This window comes from Drosophila grimshawi, unplaced genomic scaffold, assembly GCF_018153295.1.
Source record: "Drosophila grimshawi isolate 15287-2541.00 unplaced genomic scaffold, ASM1815329v1 contig_1377, whole genome shotgun sequence".
NCBI lineage: Eukaryota > Metazoa > Arthropoda > Insecta > Diptera > Drosophilidae > Drosophila > Drosophila grimshawi.
Genome location: NW_025062900.1, coordinates 20,079,815 through 20,102,245, shown reverse-complemented (window position 1 = coordinate 20,102,245; position 22,431 = coordinate 20,079,815). Strand labels below are relative to the sequence as shown.

Genomic DNA, 22,431 nt, shown 5'->3' with positions numbered 1-22,431 from the left:
TGACTTGTTAGTGTAAACTAAATATATATATCTTATTTGTTATTTAAATACAATTAATAGCTCATGCACCAGAATGGCTTTAAAACATGTATGTATTATAAAAATAATTGAATACAGGAATTGCACTACATCCATCAATCATGAGAAATCACACGAAATAATTATGAATGAAAGATTGGCCAACAAATATCGAATGCCATTCCTTCAAAATACAGATGCAATTATGTAATAAGTTTCCAACAGATACTACACATTTTTGCACTTGGCCAACAGACACTACCTATAACTATATATATATATATAGATATTTATATATATATATATATATATATATAGACATTACTTCTTATCTAAAATGCATTCGCATTTCTTTTGTGTATAATTAATTGATATATTTAAGGCATTATCGCTTAAAGTACGACGTTCTGTATTTAAACGTGGCTTATGTGGCATTACCAAATTCTTATGCTAAAACAGGATATTAAGGAATTCGTTCTACGCTCGACGAGCTTTTAAAATACTCTTTATGTGTGAGACTCGATCATATTCATGACATTTAACTCTGATATGAGTTCTTTCTTATATACTTTTCCACAATTTAGTTTTCTTTTCTTCTATTCATTGACTTGTTTAACATTCGTTTTCAGTTTTCTGTTTGTTTATTTTTTTGTTTTGTTTTACTCACACATTATTTCACAGCACAATTTCCATTGACAATTGTTAATTTATTGATATTAGTAGTTCAGCTGCTTCTTGGATTTCTATATTATTATATATTTTAAATACCCGCAGTCAAAATGTTTATGCATAAGCAAAATTTGTATTTCGAAACCGAGATTGCACAATAAATTGAGTAAAAGCTTCAAGGGATACAAAAATTGGGTGTGTTTCATCATCACTCCCAAAAGGCTGGAATTTTACATGGTAAATTAATTATTCTGGGATTATTGGATTTTCAAATGATTCGAATTTTGGCAGCTGACAACATTTGTTCCAATCGATCTGAGCTAAGAATGTTCATAGAGGCTAATTATTAAATTTGCGGTTTTCACTTTGTGGTTTGACTGCAATTTTCGGCTCTTAAAAAACAGTCAAATAGCTCTTATTGTGTAAATGGTAAGTGTACAATATAAAATATGCCTATCACAAGGACCTAAGACTACAATATGTATCTACTATGCTTACACAATAAATAAACTATTTATAAATATTGTTTGCAATGCTCCAAATATGAACTTTAGTGAACCGGTTTGAACATTTTGTAGTATAAAAAGATTATTTCTTGTTCTCTACAAGGAAAGTACAATTGAACACTTGGTTATAAGTACGGATAAAGCAGATAGTTGCCGCTTTGAAGGAAATCATATAGTCAGACATAGGGTCGATTGAGAGTGCTCGATTCGATGCACTCATTTAAGAATGCATATGTAAACGACTGAATCGGCATAAATCGCTATGTAAGGCATTGGAGAGATTGCACAGGCAATGTATGCTCAGGAACATATTCAACTGTACGACGACTACAAGCGGATCGAAGTCGACTCCTCGTAGTCATCGTTATCGTTAATCAGCTCATTGCGATCATCGTCGATCTGGATCTTGTGGTGCGACGTATTCCGCGTATGCTGCTGCTGCTGTTGGTTTTGGGCATTTGATGGTGTGGCGGCATCTATGGTGCTGCTATTGCTATTGCTGTTGCTGTTGCCACCTGGCAATATGCTGTAGTTAAGATCTTTCGAGTTGCTGCGGCGATGTCGCAGAATGCTGAGTCCACTCGATGAGGGCTCGGCTAAGGCAACCTGGCTATTCAGATCCTTGGAATTGGTGCGTGAATGACAACGCGATCCGCTAGCGACGTCTGTCTCATTATTGGAATTCTTCACTTTGGCCGCATCGCTCACCACATTCTTGAGCAGGTTGACATTCTTCTTGGGATTGCTATGATGCGAGTGTGGATGCCGCAGAAAGTCGGCATCAAAGCGTATGTTGTTGGGCATATAAATCTGATCGTAGCTGTGATTGCGCGAATGCTTCTTCACAAAGTGGCCACAGCCGGTGGTCAGCTCATCGTCGTCATCCTCCTCGGCACAGTCCTGCGGCCGCAACTGATTCTGTATATAGCGTATGGGCAGTGTGGGATCATCACGCAGCGTCTTGTGACGCGCATCTTGCGGATTGAGATCCGTGGAGTGATTGCGTGTGTGCGACTGCAGCTTCTTCAGATTCCTAAACTTATCGCCGGCGCCATCTGCAACGCTGCCCGCCACATTGTGATCCTTGGCAAAGCTGCGAATCATCTTCACATCACACGATGCGCTCCGGAAATGCTTCTTTGACTTGGTCTGCGGCACATTGCAAGTGTTAGCCGCCGGCAACACCTGACCGCATTTGTCGTAGCTGCAAAGGATCCCAGTTATTACGTATTGTTTTTGTTAGATTCAAGGTGTTGTTCAGACTTACCCGTAGTCCATCTGCATGGTGCGCGAATCGTTGCGAGAGTGCCGCAGGATATCAGTTGGTATGATCAGTTCATGGCCTCCAACAAAATTAGTGCTTGGATCGCCGCCAGTCAGCTTCTCCTCAAACACTGCAAGTGGTAAATCAAATAAAGTGATAAACCAATAAATAAGCATAGAGTAAAATCTAAAATATATTTTCCACATGGCAAATGTGGCCAGGATATGCATCAATTTATCGTCAATATATAATTTGCAACTAACGTTTGTCCAGGCTGATGATGGAGCCAATGATGGGATCGCTGGCATTCAGAGGCTTCATTTTCTCGAGCTGTTTGCGCCTGCGCACCAGCCACCAGTCGACAAGGAAGATGCAGAGCGCAACCAGCTTAACCGAGGCACACAGACCCACATATCTGCAAGAGAAGAGCGTTAGTAAGAAACGCTGTTTGTTGAAGTTGCACCAAAATGTTGCACTCACTTGTAGCGGAACTTTTCAATGTCATAGATGAGACAACGACCGCCCTTTTCGCCGCACGACGACTTCCACATGATGCAAGTGGAGTCGATCAGATTGCCAAAGAGTATCGGCGCTGGTATATAGCCAAACAAGCGAAAGATCACAAATTGCATGCCCAGGGCAAAGGAGCGCTCCTCCTCCGAGACAGAGCGCAACACGATCATCAGCAGCGGCATTTGTGTGGATGCCACAATAAATGTCATAAAGAAGAGCAGTATGAGGAATGGATAGATAGTGCGACAGGGCGTCGCACAGGGCCCAGCTGTCGCCACCGGCACAACAGTGACCTCGGCAAAGTCCTCGTTGGCGCTGAGAGCCTGCGCCTGGCTGCCACCCGCACCACGATAAATGTTGCTCGAAATGTTGGCATGAACACCTACGCGCAGGGAATAATTAGCACAAAGTTTGTTTAGTTAGATTACAAATGCAAATTGGACTTACAGGCACAGTTCGTGTAGTTTGAGCTGGAGGAGAAGGCAGTGCAGCCAGCATGGCAGGGACTGAAGTAGGTCAAGCCGTTGTTGCCGCACACAGGTTCCACCTCGCTGGTGAGGCACTCGCAGCCAAAATTGCATGCGGCCGTCAAATTGACCTGGAACGGTTGATCCAGCGTGCTGCCATGCTTGGTGTAATAGGGTATTGTGGTGCCGGCCATTTTGAGATTGTCACAGCCGAGAAAGAAGAGCATCGCATAGCAGGCCAAACAGATGACGTTCGTGATGAGCACAAATTGAACGGCACCCTTCGGCTTGAGCTGAAACCGCTTGAGCACACAGCCACCGATGAAGATGCCAATGCAGGCGCCGGGCACGGCAATCGATCCTGTGAATATGTTTGCCTGGCTCTTGCCCAGACTGAATTGCGTTTCCAGATACTTGGGCAGAAAGACGACGAAGCCGGAGACAATCATCAGTTCCATGCAAGCGCCCAGGCAGGTAACGATGTAAACCGGATTCTTCACTAGTCGCAGCATTGATTGCGGTATATCCTTAATATCCTTGCCATAGCCGGTATCCACTTTGGGTGGTGGCTGTGCCTCCTCCTCCTTGCTGGTCACCGCCACAATCTCCTTCTTCACCTTGCCCAGTTCATCGGTGATCACCGTCGCTCCCGAATTGTTGGGCAACGCCAGCTGCACAACACTACTTTTGCGTATTTTCTTCTTTTCGCGCGTCAGAACCTTGGGGAAGGAGAAGAACGGCACAGCCACCATGAGCAATATGACGCCACACAGCAAGAAGCCGCCCCACCACAATCCCACCCAGCGTCGATCACCGGGCGCTGCAACAGACGAGGTCGAGTTTTATAGTTAAATATAGTAAATATATATATAAAGATATTCATATTCACTCACTTATCGATATGATGGTGGTGGATGACAGCGAGTCCATGTGGAAGGATAGCAGATAGGCGCCAAGCAGAAAACCAACGACTGGTCCAAAGGCCGCCATGCTGTACATGCAGCCAATGTACATCGATGAGCTCTCGGTGCGCACATGATCATCCACATAGGTGGTGCCCAAGGTGAAGAGCGGACTGCCACCGCAGCCGAGCAGCAGTTGGGCAAGCACAAAGAGCAGCACCGGTCCCGTTGTCGACGCCTTGCCCTCGAGACAGTTGTCCTCGCGCAGTGTGTGCGGCGCCAGCGGCTGATTGGACAGACCACTGGAGAGCCGTCCGAGATCCATGTCCTGGTCACGCACCAAAGCGCTGCGGCAAATGTTGTCGCTAGTCTTGTTCTTAATGGCAATGCCCGGATTCGGTTCGCCCGTAAAATGCGGCACCATAAACACCAGCGACCCAATGCCCATGATCACTGCACCGATGCCAATCCAGACTGGTATGTGCCGGCGACTGCCCAAATAGCTGACAAAGATGACAGTTATGACGTTGCCGATCTCATAGCTGGACGCGATCAGGCCCGAATAGCTCGAGGGTATATCGAAGCGTTTCTCAATTGTCGTTATCACCGAGTTGATGTAGCCAGAGCTGAGCGCCTGCTGCATCATTACCAACAGCGACAACAGCAGCACAAATATCTTAATTCTAGCAAATCTTTGGATGCCATACGGCCGGCAATTTAATATTCCGCAGTCCCGTGAACGAAACTCCTCCTCATCCTCATCATCGTCACGCTGATGATCCGCATTATTGCATTTGCTGGCTGCTGCCGCTGCTGCTGCTGCAGATGGCTGACGACTGTGGCACTTGAGGACGGCATTATCCAAAGCAGTCGTTGTCGTTGTTGTTGTTGTCGTCGTCGTCATCGTCATCGTCGCTGATGCCAATGGTGTCGTTGTCATCGCCATCGTCATCGTCGCTGAGGGGTTGGACAGTTCACCCATATGGGAGGAGGATGCATTGTCGTGGGCGGCATCAATGCTGCTATCATCGCCGCTGTTTGCCTCCGAATAGAGACCTGTCATCTGGTACATGGATTCCTGTCGCCTGCAATTAGATGAATCAATATCAGCTATCAGCTATCAGCTACTGCTCCACTGCGTTGTTTGCCACTCAATTCTCATGACTTTGTTTTGGCCAAAATATAAATATAAAATTTGGATTTTGATTGATTTAAAAATAACACAAAACATTCACCAAAAAATAAATGTGGAATCATTTTCAAATTTGACAAGCATTCGATAGCATCTAACACAATGTTCTCCTGATTCAGGAGTATATTAAATTAGCAGCAGGATATATATGCAAATGCAAATGCAAATATTTCAATTACAATTCTCACAACTGACGTAATTGTCATTTTCAATTAGGCAGTTGCAAAATAGAATTCTGTACAACAATGGCGGCATTTAAGCCAGAATAGCACTGGCCTAGAACTTGCACTGCACTTGCCAATTCAAATCGAAGGACTCACTTACAAATATCCGGATTCAATGTCAAAAACAAAAGGCTTCTCTCTGCCAGAGGCCAACCAACACTTCGCGACTGCTTCACTTCACTTGGCAACGGCAGTCTGCATACAAGCAACTGCAAGCAGGCAACCACTTCGCGGAGTGGCAAAAACTGGGAACGAGACTGCGTCAAAGCGAATGTGGCCAAATGGTTCACGTGACCGACAGACCGACAGGCAGACTGAGGGCACGAGAGCCTACTGGGCTGGCCCTGACTTGTGCAGCAAAACAAAAAACAGGCCTCGACTGCTCTTGTATCAATATTTTAGTATTGACCGAGTCCTCGTAATCGACTGCCATCGATTGTGAGTGTATATCTATGCCTAATGAATTATTGAAGCAAACCCCGCCCGAGGTGCCCACAATTTGCCTTGTACACCCTAAACCCTGTCCGTCCTTGGGTAATTACTCGAATAATCGTGACTGTTCTTTTGTTGTTTGGAGTTGTTGGAGTTGTTGGAGTTGCTGGAGAAACGATAATGTCGCGCGATGTTTGCTCGGCGTGGTGTCAATTAATGTAAATGGGGACTAGGAAGTGGCTTGACTAATGTCGTGCCACTGCACATTTATCTTTAGTTCTTTAGTTTGCTGTTTTTCTCACCTGTGACCTTTGCGATGTGCCGTACCGGTAGCGCCACCCGCCTCGGCATCGCTTATGCAGACACCTGTACCTGAACCTGAACCGACAATGGACCCGGTACCGTTGCCGTTGCCGTTGGCGTTGCTGCTGCTGAATGTGGCAGTCGATATGGCTGTCGTGCCTGTCACCGTGCCTGCGGTGCTTTTGTTTGTCGTCCCCGTCGCTGGGCTGAGCTCCTGCTCAAAGGATGGATTCGTATACTGCTCTGTATGTTGCTGCTGCTGCTGCTGCTGCTGCTGTGAACCGGATCTCTTGCCTGACATAATGTTGCATTTATATATGTAATGCGACCAATTTCCACCACCATTCAATCAGTTCTTTTCCGTTCTTGTAGTGCTAACTGAGCTTCGTGTTGTGCTTGTGGCATAACTCTGCAAGCAAAAAAAAAAAACAAAAATTATTGATTACATAATAAAGTAAAAGAGAAAAAAAAAATAGAATACATTAAATTATTGATTGCATAATATGGGGAAAAATATTATTTTTAAATTTGGCTGGCAGCAGCTGAAATGTTTTCAACTGAATCATTTTCAATGCCTTCCACATATTTATAATCCCGTGAAGGCGAATCCAGATTGAAAGACTTATAGATATACATATTGATTTATAGATATTTATTATGTAGTAATGAAAAGGGATTGCATTTAAATAGAATAAAATAAGAAACTGACAGATCTCATCTATCCAGGCATATTCGAAATAATAATAATTACACAAAAATTAAAGATTCTGTGCACGACTTTAATATTTCAATCCACATGTATATATATATATATATATATATATATATATATATTTTATATATATTTTATATATATATATATATATATATATAGATACATACAATGCCAATGAGCCTGCACAGAAGTGACCGAGTTAATGAGGAATGGGAATACAGAACTCCCACAGAAGTCAGACGATGCTCAACAAATGAATACACGCAAATGATACAAATATATATCTAAATACATATATATATATATATATATATATATATCTGAATGTAAGTCGGATTGTGCGGATTGCTGTGCGTGGCAGACAATCCACTTCCGGGAGTCCTGAAGTGTTGCTCCTATTGCGCGACTAATTGTGCCTTAAATCCTTGTGCCAGCTAGCGACAAGTGGCCATGAGCTGCTGCTGCTGCTGCTGCTGCTGCTGCACATGCGACTGCCAACAGAATGATTACGGAAGGCGCCAGCCTGTCACCACTTTAGTGCACCACAGCAAGTCGAGCCATGCCACATGCGAACCACCCAAGTCGAGGCTATGCCTGACGCAGGGTTGTGAGAGCATTAGAAGGATGAGACCGATGCCGGTTCATATTAAAAATACACACATTTAATGTAGGGCCAGACCAGGCCAGGCCCAGCCTTGTGGGGACTGTCGACAGACTTGTGTGTGATGTGCTCGTTGTGGCACAGCAGGACGAGTGGGACGAGTGGGACGAGGAGGATGTGCGCCTACAGCTTGGCTCTTTGCAATGCTATGAAATGGATTGGCAACAAAAGACGCTCGACTCGACGTCAGACGTCAGCTGCTGATTTCCCTTTCATTAATATGCGGGTCCCAGCAAAGAGCAGCCACAGCAACAGCAACAACAATGGCACTTAAACACGCCCACACTCGCCCACATATACGAGATATATATAGGAATATTGTATATACAGTGGTCTCTTTCTACAAGTTCAAGTGTTGATTTATCGGTTATTTATTTGCCTACTCTTAAATATGGTAAGCAAATCAAAGATTATTTATTATATGTGAGTAGTTCAAGTTATCGAGCGACCACTGTAATTTGCAATGGCCAGAAACTTATCGATTGGCAAACGCCAACGGAAATATGAAAATCAGCAAATGGCCAACATTGTTCCACCTGCTGATTCCCCGTTTATTACAAGACTTGTTGGAGTTGTTTTTTTCTTTGCTTTTTCCTTTGTTTTTTCTCTGTTTTTTTTTTTTTGGTTGAGTTAATGTAAATTGCATGAGCGGCAACTAATTGAAGATTTGACGTAGCTAAGTTCTTGTTGGTGTGTTGGCGCAACGGGTCCGGTGCTTAAATCCGTAATTTACGGCTTCCAATCTGACCCATTTATAGAGGCAAATGCCCGGCTAATGTTGTTCCTGGACTCCTGCACTCCACCGTCAGCCAAGCGCTGCTGCCCACTGAGCCAGTTAACCAATTATGTGTCGCTCCTAATGCTCCTAACATGTACATGTAACCAGCCAACCAGCCAGCCACCCAACCACCCGCCTTCTCTGTTTTATATATTCCTCGGCTCATCCAAAGTGTGAAGACCACATGCCACATACGTGGCATGGCCTATTCGGATATGCTCGTGCTGACCCACAAATGCTTCAGCTTATTGCTTTCATTTTTTTTGGGGTCAGAGCAAAAGTTGTCGCTTATGTCGCATCTGCATCGCATCCAATGGACAACAATTTTATAAATTCAACTTTGGCTTTTTTCTTTCTTCATTTTTTTTTTTTTTGAGCTTGGCTCGTGGCCAATGCAATTTGTTCGTTGGTGTCCCAAAACAGAGGACTCTCAAAATGAATTAAATTCATCAATATTGATGGATTATAATTGAATATCTTTCTGCTCTGTGTTTGACCTATGTCACGAACGGGAAGCACTGCTTTTAATTGAAACTGACGCTTGATAGATAATAGTTACTTCAGAATATATATTTATATATATATATATATACAGCTCTTTATTCATATATAAATTACACGCCTCAATTGTGTCAAAAACACACAACGATTTGTATCATCGTGATCGGAAAAGTACAATTTAATTAAATAATCAGTCACCGTAAAAAAAAACATGTGTTTCGATTCTGTTTAAACTGCATTATTCAGTTATCTGAAGTCGGTGCAAGTTCCAATTAAAAAGATAATGGCTGCAACAAGTTCAATTGTGCAACATTATGTCAATTAATTCCAGAGAAAAGCGAACTGAAATTCTGGAAATTTTGTGTGGTGAAAGTACAAAACTGCCAACAGCACTAAAAACTTCAACTCTTTTAATGGAGTTAACATTTCTGTTTTTTTGGGTAAATTGCGTAGCATTAAGTTTGTGACAGACGAGCAGAGGGCAGCAGTGGTAATGATTTGGGTGCTGGGACAGTGGACCAACTGCCAATCAGCTGACAACTGCTGATGGGTTTTTCATGACGCCGATTATAAAACTTAAATTGCAAGCAGATATTGCATAAGCCATTTATGCAATGTTTTCGTGCTCATAAATAAGGCAAATTAAACTACTTACTGAGATGATGACATAAAAATACTTACATTCAAAAATATTTTATTTAAAACTGCTAAGAAAATGCATTTCAGTCAATTCGAGTGTTTGTCAAATATGACTAGCAGTTGGCTAACGTGAACTTGGAAAGAAACTTGTAAAAAAAGTTGAAGGAACCAAAAAAAAAAACGGATTTGAAATTGTTATTCAGTGAAACCCGATTGCTTGTTTAGCTAACATGAGCTTTTGAAAAATAGTTCCTCATGATAAAAATATACATATTCAAAAGAATCTTTAAATGCTGTTTAAGAAGTTAATTGAAATTTGACTGCTTGTCAAATATAACTAGAATTTAGCTAGCCTGAGCTTTTGAAAAATAGTTGACTAATCATGATAAGAATACACTTATTCAAAAGAATATTTAAAAGCTGTTTAAGAAATTAATTGAAATTTGACTGCTTGTCAAATATAACTAGCTTGCAGCTAGCGTGAACTTTGAGAGCAACTTGTAAAAATGGTTAAGTGATTAAAATACTCGACTGCTTTACAACTTTTAAGCTGTAATTAGTTAAGTAATGCAAGATTATCTCATTCGTTAGACGGATGCTAAATGTTTAAGATCAGTTAAGAAATACTTATTACAAACATCAATACTATTAGTGAACATGTTTAGATTTCTAAAATGTTTCGTTTGCGGAGCTTGCCTGTTTGACAAAGTGCAAGTCACTGCCAAGTCGCAATTTTTTTATTTTTTACATTTTCAGTTTACAACATAATGAATCCAATGATTGCTGTCAATTTTGTTTTTTTGCATAACTTTTATGCGACACACATAATCCAGTTAGGTATGACGCACTGTCAGTCAGCATGGCCTTCAAAGCTGGCCAAAATGAGTGCCATTACCACTGACCACAAATACAAAAAACATGACCACAAAGCTAAAGAGAAACACACCCACAGCGCCACCAGAAACAGTTCAGTTCAGTTCAATTCAATTCAGTTCAGTTCAGTTGACTTATGTATATATTTTTTAGCCAATGGTCGATCGCTTGAAGATTGCGATTAGCTGCATGTCAGCTTATAATTGAGTTCAATACTTGGAAATGTATGAGCAGAACAAAGACAAGATTTTTTGCGTGGCAAGAGCAGCGGATAGTGGAGAGCATCGGCGAAGTTGCCGCTATTGTTGGTCCATTCAACTTGAATTGGGGATGACTAAGGTGCGGCCTTTTGCGTGCACTCCATGCACCGTTGATTATTCGAGACGCAACAATTACAACAGCAGAGACACAACGACACTCAGTGTGACATGTGACTTTTTGCACAATTGAAAACAATAACGAATTATACACAATATTGCAAATGACAGTGTGGTGTGTGTGAGTGAGTGTGAGTTAGACAAAAGTTGGAAACTGGTTAATAGGATTAGTTACTCCCGGTCTCAAGCAAGTCGACTTGTAATTTGATACACTCCATCTAACTGGCAATGTTGGCGTTGTGCTCTACGAGTCATTTGGGTGGGTGGCCAAGCACGTCAACAATATGGAAGCCCCTCGCATTCATTTAGACACCACCAGCAGCACCACATCGACGTCAACAGCAACCCACTTCCAAATCGCTGTGTGGTTTTCGTTTTATTTGCAAACAGTACAAAAAATGAAAAACAAACTAAAAAGCGTCTTTTGCTGAATTCCAAACTCCAAGCAATTGCACGAATGGCTCAATTGCAACAAAAATGTGATCAGCTGAGGGGCGCTTTTTGGGCATTAGGAAACTCGAGATTGCAATTGGCTATAATACTAAACCAAAAGTTACTTTAAGGTAGCGAAAGTCAACATAACGAAACCCCCATTGACCAATTGCCAAATATTGCAATTCACAATTAGCTACAAATATAAAATGCAACTTAAAAATGTATAAAACAACACAATTGAGACCTGCAGTTGTCAATTATTAAGTATAAATATAATATATAAAATATATTCAATGTATGCGTCTTGTTGATTTGAAATATATATAAATAATTGGGTCACAAAGTCAAGCCTCTTTTTAATCTTATGAAATTTCTTATCAACTTTTTTAATATTGACATTTTTTAATACGTAATATTTAAACTTACTTATCGCAAAGTGGCAGCCTCCAAAAAGTTAGACCTTATCGTAGGTCGCATTATGTGCGTCACAATCTGATTTCAATGAAACCATTATCAAATTGTAATTAATATAATAAGTCTTATAAGCAATTAAGTTGGTCATCCCAATCTATTATCGATCGATCATGTCTGACAGTTATATTTAATTTAGTAAGTGAATTACTTATATTATTGCTTCACACTTATTTTTATTTTTTTTTTTTGTTCAAATTGAAATGCGCCATTGTCGGGGTAGAGAAGATAATGTCACTCTGTAAATTGTAAATTGCCCAATATAATTGTGTACAAAGTTGATGATAATTGTGTGTGTGTGTGCCCTTTCTGTACAGATAGCTACAATATGAAGCTTTGCGCTTATAACCGACTATCCGACTTTCCGGTCTCCATGTACTAGTTTACTTTAAGCTTAGGGAAGTTAACAAACAAACAGCAAGAAAAAAAACAAACGTGCGTGCCCTCCCCAGAGAGATTATCAAGTCATCAATGTCAAATGAAAACGGTCGAGGCTATGCAGCATTACATAAATACATACCCATGCCGTGTACGTGTGTACATTATATATTATCCATATATATATATATATATATATATATATATATATATATGTGTCCATCTACGCATATCTCTGATCTGCCTTGTGTATGAATAGGTACTTACTTTATATGCGGACACACATACTTTATATATATAGCAAACAGCACCAACAAATAAGTATATCTTGCCACTACCCATAAGCAAGTTAATATAGCTCTTAGGCTTAATTATGGTCAAATACAGTATGTAAACCTAAAGATTGACCAAAGTAGCGGCTATCTAAATTTATTGGCTATTCAAGCTGCAACTTTTTTGGTTTAAGAAGTGGTCACCAAAAAAAGTCACGCACTGTTTTTTTAAAGTTATACCAAAAATTTCAGATGGGGTTTAGAAATAGCTAAAAGGTTATTCAGGACAAAGAAATTCGAGTATCTTTTGCTGGAATGACAAGTGTCGTTTTCCTGTGGAAATGCCCACAATAAATACAGCTCATAAGCTGCATAAGACAACAACAGAATTTGCCATATTTCAACGTATTTTTATGCATTTCACAGCATTCATTGTTTCGCCTCTAAATTGATAATAGTGCTATATTTTTTGCCGATACTGTATGTATGTAGATTTATATGGTTGTTGTAAGACGACGCAAATGCCATAATTCTAATTGTTTAGTTTTCAAAATGTCCGCAGTGTTATCAGCTCGCTTATACAATATATATTTTCGTAATTGCTTCGACGAGCAACAGTTTTTCTATTTGCGCAAATGTGCCTTCGAAAAAATACAAAAAAAAAAAAAATATATCATCAGCAATGGGAATATGAAGACGACTTTGGCCAGCCACAAAACAAAGAAACAATTTCCGAAGACTTTCAAATAGAATAGCACAAAAAAAGAAAGAACAATATGAAAAACAGCTGCTGCTGCTGCTGCCGCTGCTGCTGCTGTCTCAACTTGCATATTTATCAGCAGAGTTGCGAGACTCTTATCAATTGGCAAATGGAATATTCGAGTGCCAGCAATAATCATTTATCATTTGCTCTCATTATCTGCAGCAATGTATCTTTGAAGTGGAACAAATGTTTCTAGCAGCCCACACTTTTCCGCGATGCTGCTTCAAAAGAACTATTTGTAAAAAAAAAACTTTTAAACTTGTTTAGTTTTAAGTGTATCTTCTTCTTCAATTCACATAAATATTTTATATTTAATACTTTTATGCGAATACTTAATTCAGATACTATTATCTTATGAAAATTGTCGCTTATTGCGCAGATCTATATAGGAACTGAAGAAGTGTTGCAGCCAAAACACATTTGTGAAAGTCTGAAGTGTTTAAATACTACTAACACAGGCAGGCAAAACAAATCAACAGCAATAAAAACAAGTTTGCAAATTAGCTTCCTGTATTCGAAGCGCAAACGTTATATATATATATATTTATATATGTAGGTATATAATACTATTGCTACAAAACGTATAAAGATATATGCCAGGAACAATGAATGCATTCCGAATCAAAATTAATGTTGCCGCTGTAATTATTTTATTCACTTTCCGTGCACTCAGCGAACACTTTTGATGATTCTTTAAATATATCCATTTGGATTCCAAATGAATCAAGCGTACAAACAATTAAGCAGCAAGCTCACACAACAATATACTATAAAAGAAGAATAAAGACGGAAAAGAACAGGGAATCTTGGCATGACACACGCCCCATTGAAAGCGTCAAAATGCTGGACACTTGACGATTTAGCTGCTCAAACAAGTTTCTGTATTTGGCGCTTTAGAGTGGCTTTGAAACTTTTTTTTATTTATATATATATATATATATGTGTATTTTTGTTGTTGTTGTTTTTACGCTTTAATGACCTTTACCATTTTAGCCAAATGCCAAACAAAGCCGGAGACAGAAAGACGTATAACCACACAGACAGACATACAGTTAAGAACAATCTCTGACTCAATGTTGACAAAAAAGATAAAACACTTGCGGAACTTGCAATGTTTGCTTAACAGCAAAAAAGTTGCGATATTCTTATATATTTGAACATTCAGTTGATAATCGCATTTTCCCCTTAATTACATCAGCCTGCCAAGAGACTTGAGGTTCAGGTTCAGGTTCAGGTTCAGGTTCAATGTACGCCCCCAGAGACAAAGACAACTGAAGACAGAAGACAGAAGAGTGGCATTTGTGCGTGATCCGCATCATCAGTCTGCTGATAGTCAGACGATGGAATAACCCAGCAGGGACGTGACATCGGTACATATACACACATATATATATATATATATATAAGCGATCTTACTTGAAGAACAAGAAAAAAACAGAAAAAACTGTGTGGCACATTTTGCATGGCAATTAGTTCTACTTTAGTCATAGCTTCCTCAAACTCCCATTGAAGATATTTTTTGTGTGTTGTATTATAAACCTGTAATTAGAACTAATTTCACTTTGTAAAAAATTATTAAATACCTCTCAGATCTATTCAGATTTGCAGTGCATTAAATGGAGACTTCTACGACCCCATAAAGCATAAATATTCTTTATCAGCAATACTTGCCTCAATTATTAGAGCACCTTGAACTACTTATTAATATATAATCCCAAAAAATAACTTAGGAAAACTATCCAGCCATAGAATATAACACATTTCACCTCATGTAATATGAGCTCATTGCTGGAAATACATTTGACATTAAAGTCAAAGATTAGACAAGATGTGATTAAGTTATTAAGAGTTCGACCTTTTTGGCACCCTTTTGGTATTGCATACTTTTGAGAAACTTATTGCTAAATTAAGTTAACTTGCTATTGTCTATTTTAGTCTATTGTAGAGAGAGGCAAACAACGCTCATGGATTGTGACGTCAAACTGCAAATCAATGCATAGCATAAATGCCACATGTATCTCGATGTGGCAGACAAGTCAGTTGTTGCAAGCCGAATGCACACAAGGTCCATACGAGCTTGACGTCATAAGTGAGATTTTTCTTTATGGCTGCAATAAAAGGGGAAACACTTGCGTACAAGCTATGAATTATTGTGCATTGTTTGCTTGGCTCTAAATTTAAAGAGACAACATTTTTAATTATTTTATTTATATACCCTTGTAGAGGGTAGAGGCATTGTGAAGGAGACGTCTTCGACCCCATCAAGTATTTATACATACTTGATATAGCCATATATAGTCTGCACTCTTTTTTTTATTAAGTGAACAGTCAACAGCCCTAAAGCTAACTTGTTGAAGTTTGTCATATATCCGGAATGAATCTTATCTGGGTTCTGGGAGGAGCGGGTAACAATTTCTCTGGTTTTTAAATATATGTCAGAGTTTTCCGATATCAATTCAATATACGGTATGGAACTCAAAACTGGATAATAGCGCAGAATTGGAATTAACTTAATTAGACGATTTTACCAAATCAATTTAGATCATGTTCCATATTGCAATTGGCTAAGAAAATCATAGGAATAATCAATAATAAATGCATAGGAATAATCTATATAAATGCAAGAAATATACATCTCGAAAATGCTGATACAATACAAGTGCACAAATGTGGAGTTTTCAGGTAAAAACCAGTCATAAAACAGAAAACATATAATTAAAATCGGTTTAAAACGTAGAAATACAAAATAATAATTCCATTTCCGGTGCAAAACAAAGTTGTTGACGGGTTGACTCTCCATTCTACAAGGGTATGCAATTTTTGGCGAACAACACAGCCAGCTCTTGCTGTTTGTCATTTTGTTATTTTGTTTTTTGTTATCTTAAGCTAGGCAATTGGAGTTTGACAAACATCAGCTGAGCAAATATCATCAAAATGTGCGTCAATTATTTCAGAAATTCAAATAAACGTCATTTGCTCACTTTGTTTATGAAATATGCATTGCTATGGCTATATATATATAATGAGATTAGCGCTAAATTCAAAAAGAGAAACGGCACCGGCAGCAAAAACGACAACGATGACACTGTATAAAATGTGTGTGAGTTTAGGCACGTGTTGTGTGTGTGTGTGCCTGTGTGTGTATGTGAGCAGCGGGGCACCAATACGAAAATAACTTTTAGCCTAACACACACACACACAGGCATAGACGCCAAGTCGACGAGGCAAATAGCCGAGCAGAGAACGTGGCAACAGCAACAGACACAAATTTTGTCGTAGGAGGCTGACAACACTACGACACGGACCGCATTGAGATTATAAATAAATTTACCATACAGCAAACAAAAAACAAAAGTGAGAACATTACAATCGACCGTAACCGATTGCCGCATACTCTGGTACCCGTTTTGAACAAATTTGACAGAGGCTTTCATTAAATTTGACTCGAACTGACTCGAACTGTGAAACTCTGTGATATTTTGGAAGTTGAAATTTTCAAGTCTCAAGCTTCAAGGGTGTCAACATACTCATCTAACTTCTGTACAAGAGTATAATAAAAACCAGACCAGACTGAGTTTATTAGAGACTTTAAATGCATAGCTTAAATATTCTTACTTTATTAATGTTTTGTAGCTTGAGTTAGAGGAATGGCTTTGAGATGTCATTTAGATTAATGCTGCAATTAAGTTTGGAAACACGATTTAAGATTAGAATTAATAAAATAGGATGAGTTATCGAAACTGGTTGTCAACTAGCATAAACTTTGACATACGAATGAGAAATATTACAGTAACCTCTATAAATTTCAAAAATTTCAAAAACTGTGCCGGGTACAACAGAGGGTATATAAATGGAAGCTGTTGCTGTTAATCTCAATGTTGGCCGTACTCGAGTGTGAATTGTATTTACCAACGAAAACAAACAGATAGTGGCCTGATTATAAAGATAGACCGACAAACAATGTGGTGTCCACAACATTTACTATCCACTATCTGGGCGGCATCAACAGCAGCCATGAGAAGCTCTCCACTGCCAGTGTTTGTTTGTTCAACTCAAGCTATTTGCGCATTGTTTATGTATACTAAAAATTAGCTTGAGTTCAACATTCAACTAAGCAGATACAAAATGCACCCGCTAAGCCTGCACTGCCCCCAATAATCCGAAAAGAACCACACAAAAGACCAACACGAAAGTTTTCCAGTAGGCGTATATATTGAACTCGGTGCTAATACATATTTCAAAGGTATTTCTGTAATGGAAAAGCTTTGGAAAACACAATGTGCAATTTTAGCCATAAACACCTCTCACTGAGCCAAAAATATAGTTTGGTTTAATTTTCAAAATAAATATATAAATGCAAAAAAAAAAAACAACCAAATGAATATATTTTTGTAAAAATTCGTTGATCTGTGATCTATGGCAATAAAAACTAACAATTTGGAATTTATAAAAAAAAGAGCAATTAGCAAAATGTGTAATTTGAATAGTGATGAATATATGAAACTTTTGAGCAATTTCAGTGTGTGTGTGTGTGTGTGTGGGTGTATGTGTGTGTTTATTACCTGGCACTTATTATCGCGCACTCACTTCCTGCTTGTGAAATGTGAAATCGCACAGGAAAATGCAAAAATACAAAGGTGGAAAATTCGTTTTAATTGTGCGACTCATGCAAAAATCGCGTAGATTTTATTACCAAATCTTGCTTAGATAAACACGCCACGACTTGCAATTGCAACAGTAGCACACAAAGCACACGAATACATATTAAAATGACCTAAATAAAATATGTTTGTTAAATTCAAACATGCAACAAAGTAAGAGCAATCACACAAATACAACAAATTTACTCGTGTGTTGTGCCATAATGAAAAGATTAAATAAATAGGTGAATAGGTGCGCCCTAAATCTGTTCAAATGTCATTCGACACACAGATACACACATACACACATACACAGAGAGATATAGTTAGAGATACACTGAAATACGCACAGAAGTTAAATTGTTGCTGCTGTAGTTGTCTCTGTGAACTTACACAGATTATTATTGTTTATTATTTATTTTTTATTTTTATTGCTGTTGTAGTTGTCGTGGTGGGCAAATAGTCGGTATATAATTATACCCTGCACCCCTAACAAAGCGCAACGGGTATACCCAATCAATCAAACTTCAGAAAGATCAGCGGAATATATATAAAGCAAAGTATATAATACATAAGCAAGCTTCAAGCTATATACGATATTTTTTATGTTTCTCAACTGATTTGAAAGTTTTTAAAAATGATGTGAAATTCTTAAAAATTATGTTATTTTAGAATCTTCAAAGACTGACAAATAGACACCTAAATCGACTGGATTTTGATGTTGATCAAGAGTATTTGTACCTTTAGAAATCGGAAATGCTTTCTTCTACCTTTTAAATGCCTTTGCAAAACTTCATCAACTCTACAAAAAATAAACAGGGTATTTCAGAGACAAGCTCAGCTTGTACCCAGCGCAATACCAGTTTTTTTTTTGTTGTTTCTCAAAAATTACGCATTGTTTTTTTTTGTTATTTAGTCGACGCCAACTGCTTTCTCCGCACCGCCAGAATCAGAGAAATGAAAATAAAACCCGCATATGAAAATGAAATTGTTTTACTGTCATTTTGTTATGAGTTTTTTCTGTTGCCACAAATTGAGTCCCACCAAATTAATAAATAAGATATAACTCTATTTGTGGATTTATACGATTCGGTTATACCATATTTTAGGCATTTAAAGTGGCGACTTCTTTTAGTGTCTAAACATTTTAAAACCCAATTAAAACACCAGACATTTGTTATTAACTGAAGCGCACCATAAAAGTAAAATATGTACGCAGTTTGTAAACTGAAATTTTAAGTGCGCAGCTTGTTATTTTAATGTGGATTTAATGGGCACTGGAATGGAAAGTTTAGGCATGGGCCCGTCAAATAGGCAAAGCCAATCTATAAACAAACAACTTCTGTTTGTGTTAACTAAAATAAAAAAGTATTTGTTTTTTTTAAATTCGCCGCCCATTTCCAATAAAGTTTTTTGCCTTTGTTTATACTTGGCATTAATATTGCTTTGGCCTTTTATGATTAAGTAGAGCGCACAAAGGAATAAATCAAATTAAATGTTAGTGATGTGGTTTACACAGCACTTAAGTGGCTAATTGCCAAGGAATATGTATCAATGTAATATAATAATAATATTTACATTAAGCAGTTCTGTATCAAGTTTAAGATTTACGTAAACTTTAACTTATATCATACTAATGAATGGTTATACAAAATTGTGCTTTAAAATAACATAGCTGCAGAAACGCACGTAGACATGATTTTACATAATCTCAAACTGAATTCATAATTAACCGATTAGGGTGTCAAAAGTTGTATATCGAATAATAAATACATTTCCTCCTAGGCCAAAAACACAAAATTTAATTTTACTTTGAGTTTTTGCTGGTAATTAGACAATAGAAAAAAACCCATTCAATTATTACAACAATATTGTTCACACACACACACACACACAAATACACAATATTTTATATAACTTAATTGTAATGCGAGGGCTGTTTGTAATAGGCCTAAAAAAAAGACAAAGTTACGACTGGGCTCGAAAGCAAAACCCACAAAAAGCCATTAAGCATTAAAGCCAACAACAACAACAAGTTGAGAATAACTATTTGTTTATATGATTACAGTACATAAGAAGGCGAAAATCATTGATTAAAAACTAAAACCAACTAAAAAAAAATGCAAGTGCTTTTTATTTTCGATGGCGAAACATTTTTGTGGGCTGATAAGCTAGTTTTTTTTCGGCAGCTTGAAGTTTTTCCATTACGTTGTTTTAATCGATTTTCCACACATTTTCCATGCCTTGATTGTGGGCAGCAACAACAAATACAACAAGCAAATCGGCCAAACATTTTGCTAGTTTGAAAACTTATTCGTTCAGCTGGGAGTGTGTGTGTGTATGTGTGTGTGTGTGACTTATGCCCAAGTTTTAGCTTTCAACAATAGCTGAGCTTTGATTGATATTTGGTGTCACACAGTCTTGTATTTAAAATGTTTGCTTCTTATTTCGCTTAGTCAAATCGAAAACAAATCACGTAATGTAACCAAAAACCAAATCCAACTTTTCAAATGCTAATTGACACAGTTTCTCAAAGTTTACTCAGCTTGCGAAATTGTTTTCGTTGACATTCAGACACACATAAATAACATAAAACTTTCATGGGCACTAAAAGTCAATAAAAAACAAGATCTTTAGATCTTTATTTATGTCATGAGAAAAGTTTAAAATAAATAATTATTATAGGCATAACTCAGTGAAGGATTGACTTTAAACTTTAAGAATATATATATATATATATATTTATATTTTTTATTATATATATATATATATTTAGCTGACACATTTTGTAAAACCATATTTCTTACAGTAACAAATAATAATATTTGTTCTTTAAGTGTATTTTACTCTATATTAATATCTACTCTATATATACTGTACTGTATATATTTTTCATATTTATATTTTTCAACCTGATAATACTAGAAAGTCACTCACCTCTTATGTCATATTTAAACAGGTTTATCCTTGGCAGATCGTTGAAAGCAATCGCTTAATTTTCCGTTTTAAATTTCGTATTATTTGTGATTTTTATTTTTTATTTTTTTTATAAACAAAATATTTGTGTGTTTACGTAAATTTTTCGCTATTTTGAAAATTTTCAGAATTCTTTTTATTGGCGCTGAATAAATATTTGGGTTTTCTTTTATTTAATGCATTTCGTTAAAAGATATTCGGACGTAGATATATTTATGTACATCAATCAAGAAGAATTGCAAAGAAAAACCACAAATACAGACACAAAAATACACACACAGATACTGCATGCTTTGTAGTGAGCGAGAATCGGTTCAATAAGCAACTCGAGAGAGCGAGCGAACGAGCGAACCTGTGAGCAAATGAGCGAATGAGCTAACGAAGCGACGATCGAAACGGAACCGGTTTAAATTTCCTCAATGGTTACCTATGAGACAGACAAGCACCGTTAAATCTGCGAACTTGTGTTCATTATTATGTATTTTGATTTTTGCGAAATGCTTTTTTTTTTTTTTGGCCACAGCGAACCCAACAGGTCCGTCGTCTGCTGCTGCCAGTCAACTAATTGTGAGCTGGGCCCCAAAAAACGTGCAGAACTGGAACGCCAAATAGAATAAAACGAAGAGAGCAAACCAGAGCTAGATGGTGAGGAGAGCGGAGTGGAGTAACTCTGAGGCAGCCAACCGCAAGAAACGGGCACAGCTGCTCGAATATTGGGCCACAACAGCTATAGTCTATGTGTGTGTGTTAGTCTTAACATAGGAAATTAAATCTATAGATGGGCATACATATATTATATATACCCATGCAAACTACACCTTAAATTTATTTGAAATCATACAATTTATAAATCGTACAAAATTAAAAATTTAACTTTGCAATTTCTATGCAAATATTTTGGCACATGTCTTCATACTTTGAATAATTGAGCGAAATATTGCTAAAAAAAAGTTGTACACATAGATGTGTTCTAAAAATATTGAACAGTTTGCTCACGTTTGCGCATTTTGATAATTTCATTAATTTATTGAGCTGAACGCTAAATGCTGACTCAGATAAATGCTCAAAGAACAAGTAGTTTGTGTGTGTCAGTGTATCTCAATGTGTGAAAAACCCGTTTTCTCTTCGACGCCTGATCTGATTGCAGTTTGTTGAACGACAACACGCCAACAGCTCAGCAAAAAAAAATAATACTTTGAAAAATCACATGACAATAACAAAAAAAAGCAAACAAGAAGTAACGAGCTTACTTATGCCATGACCAAACTCAAGAACTCGTTACAAAACGAAAGTGGATTGGGTGAGAATCAGATATATATATATATATATATGTTCATACTTATATATACCTCACAATAGTAAATTAAAAAAAGACACAAACCTGTATTACAAATTTTAACATCACATTAAATGCTATAATCAATTTATTAAACACTATTATTCAGAAATAATTTTTTTTTGT

General features: G+C 37.8%; 1 protein-coding gene across 1 annotated transcript; it reads right to left on the bottom strand.

The window, feature by feature from the left end:
• Positions 1-800: 800 nt before the first annotated feature.
• On the bottom strand, positions 801-20,998 carry LOC6566796 (solute carrier organic anion transporter family member 5A1). Its single transcript, XM_032739177.1, has 8 exons — positions 20,931-20,998; positions 6,490-6,899; positions 4,331-5,424; positions 3,418-4,257; positions 2,938-3,352; positions 2,721-2,872; positions 2,461-2,587; positions 801-2,397 (listed from the first exon to the last, which is right to left on the bottom strand). The coding sequence occupies exons 2-8, from the start codon at positions 6,789-6,791 to the stop codon at positions 1,521-1,523; spliced, it is 3,807 nt and encodes a 1,268-aa protein (XP_032595068.1). The 5' UTR covers positions 6,792-6,899; positions 20,931-20,998; the 3' UTR covers positions 801-1,520.
• Positions 20,999-22,431: the final 1,433 nt, after the last annotated feature.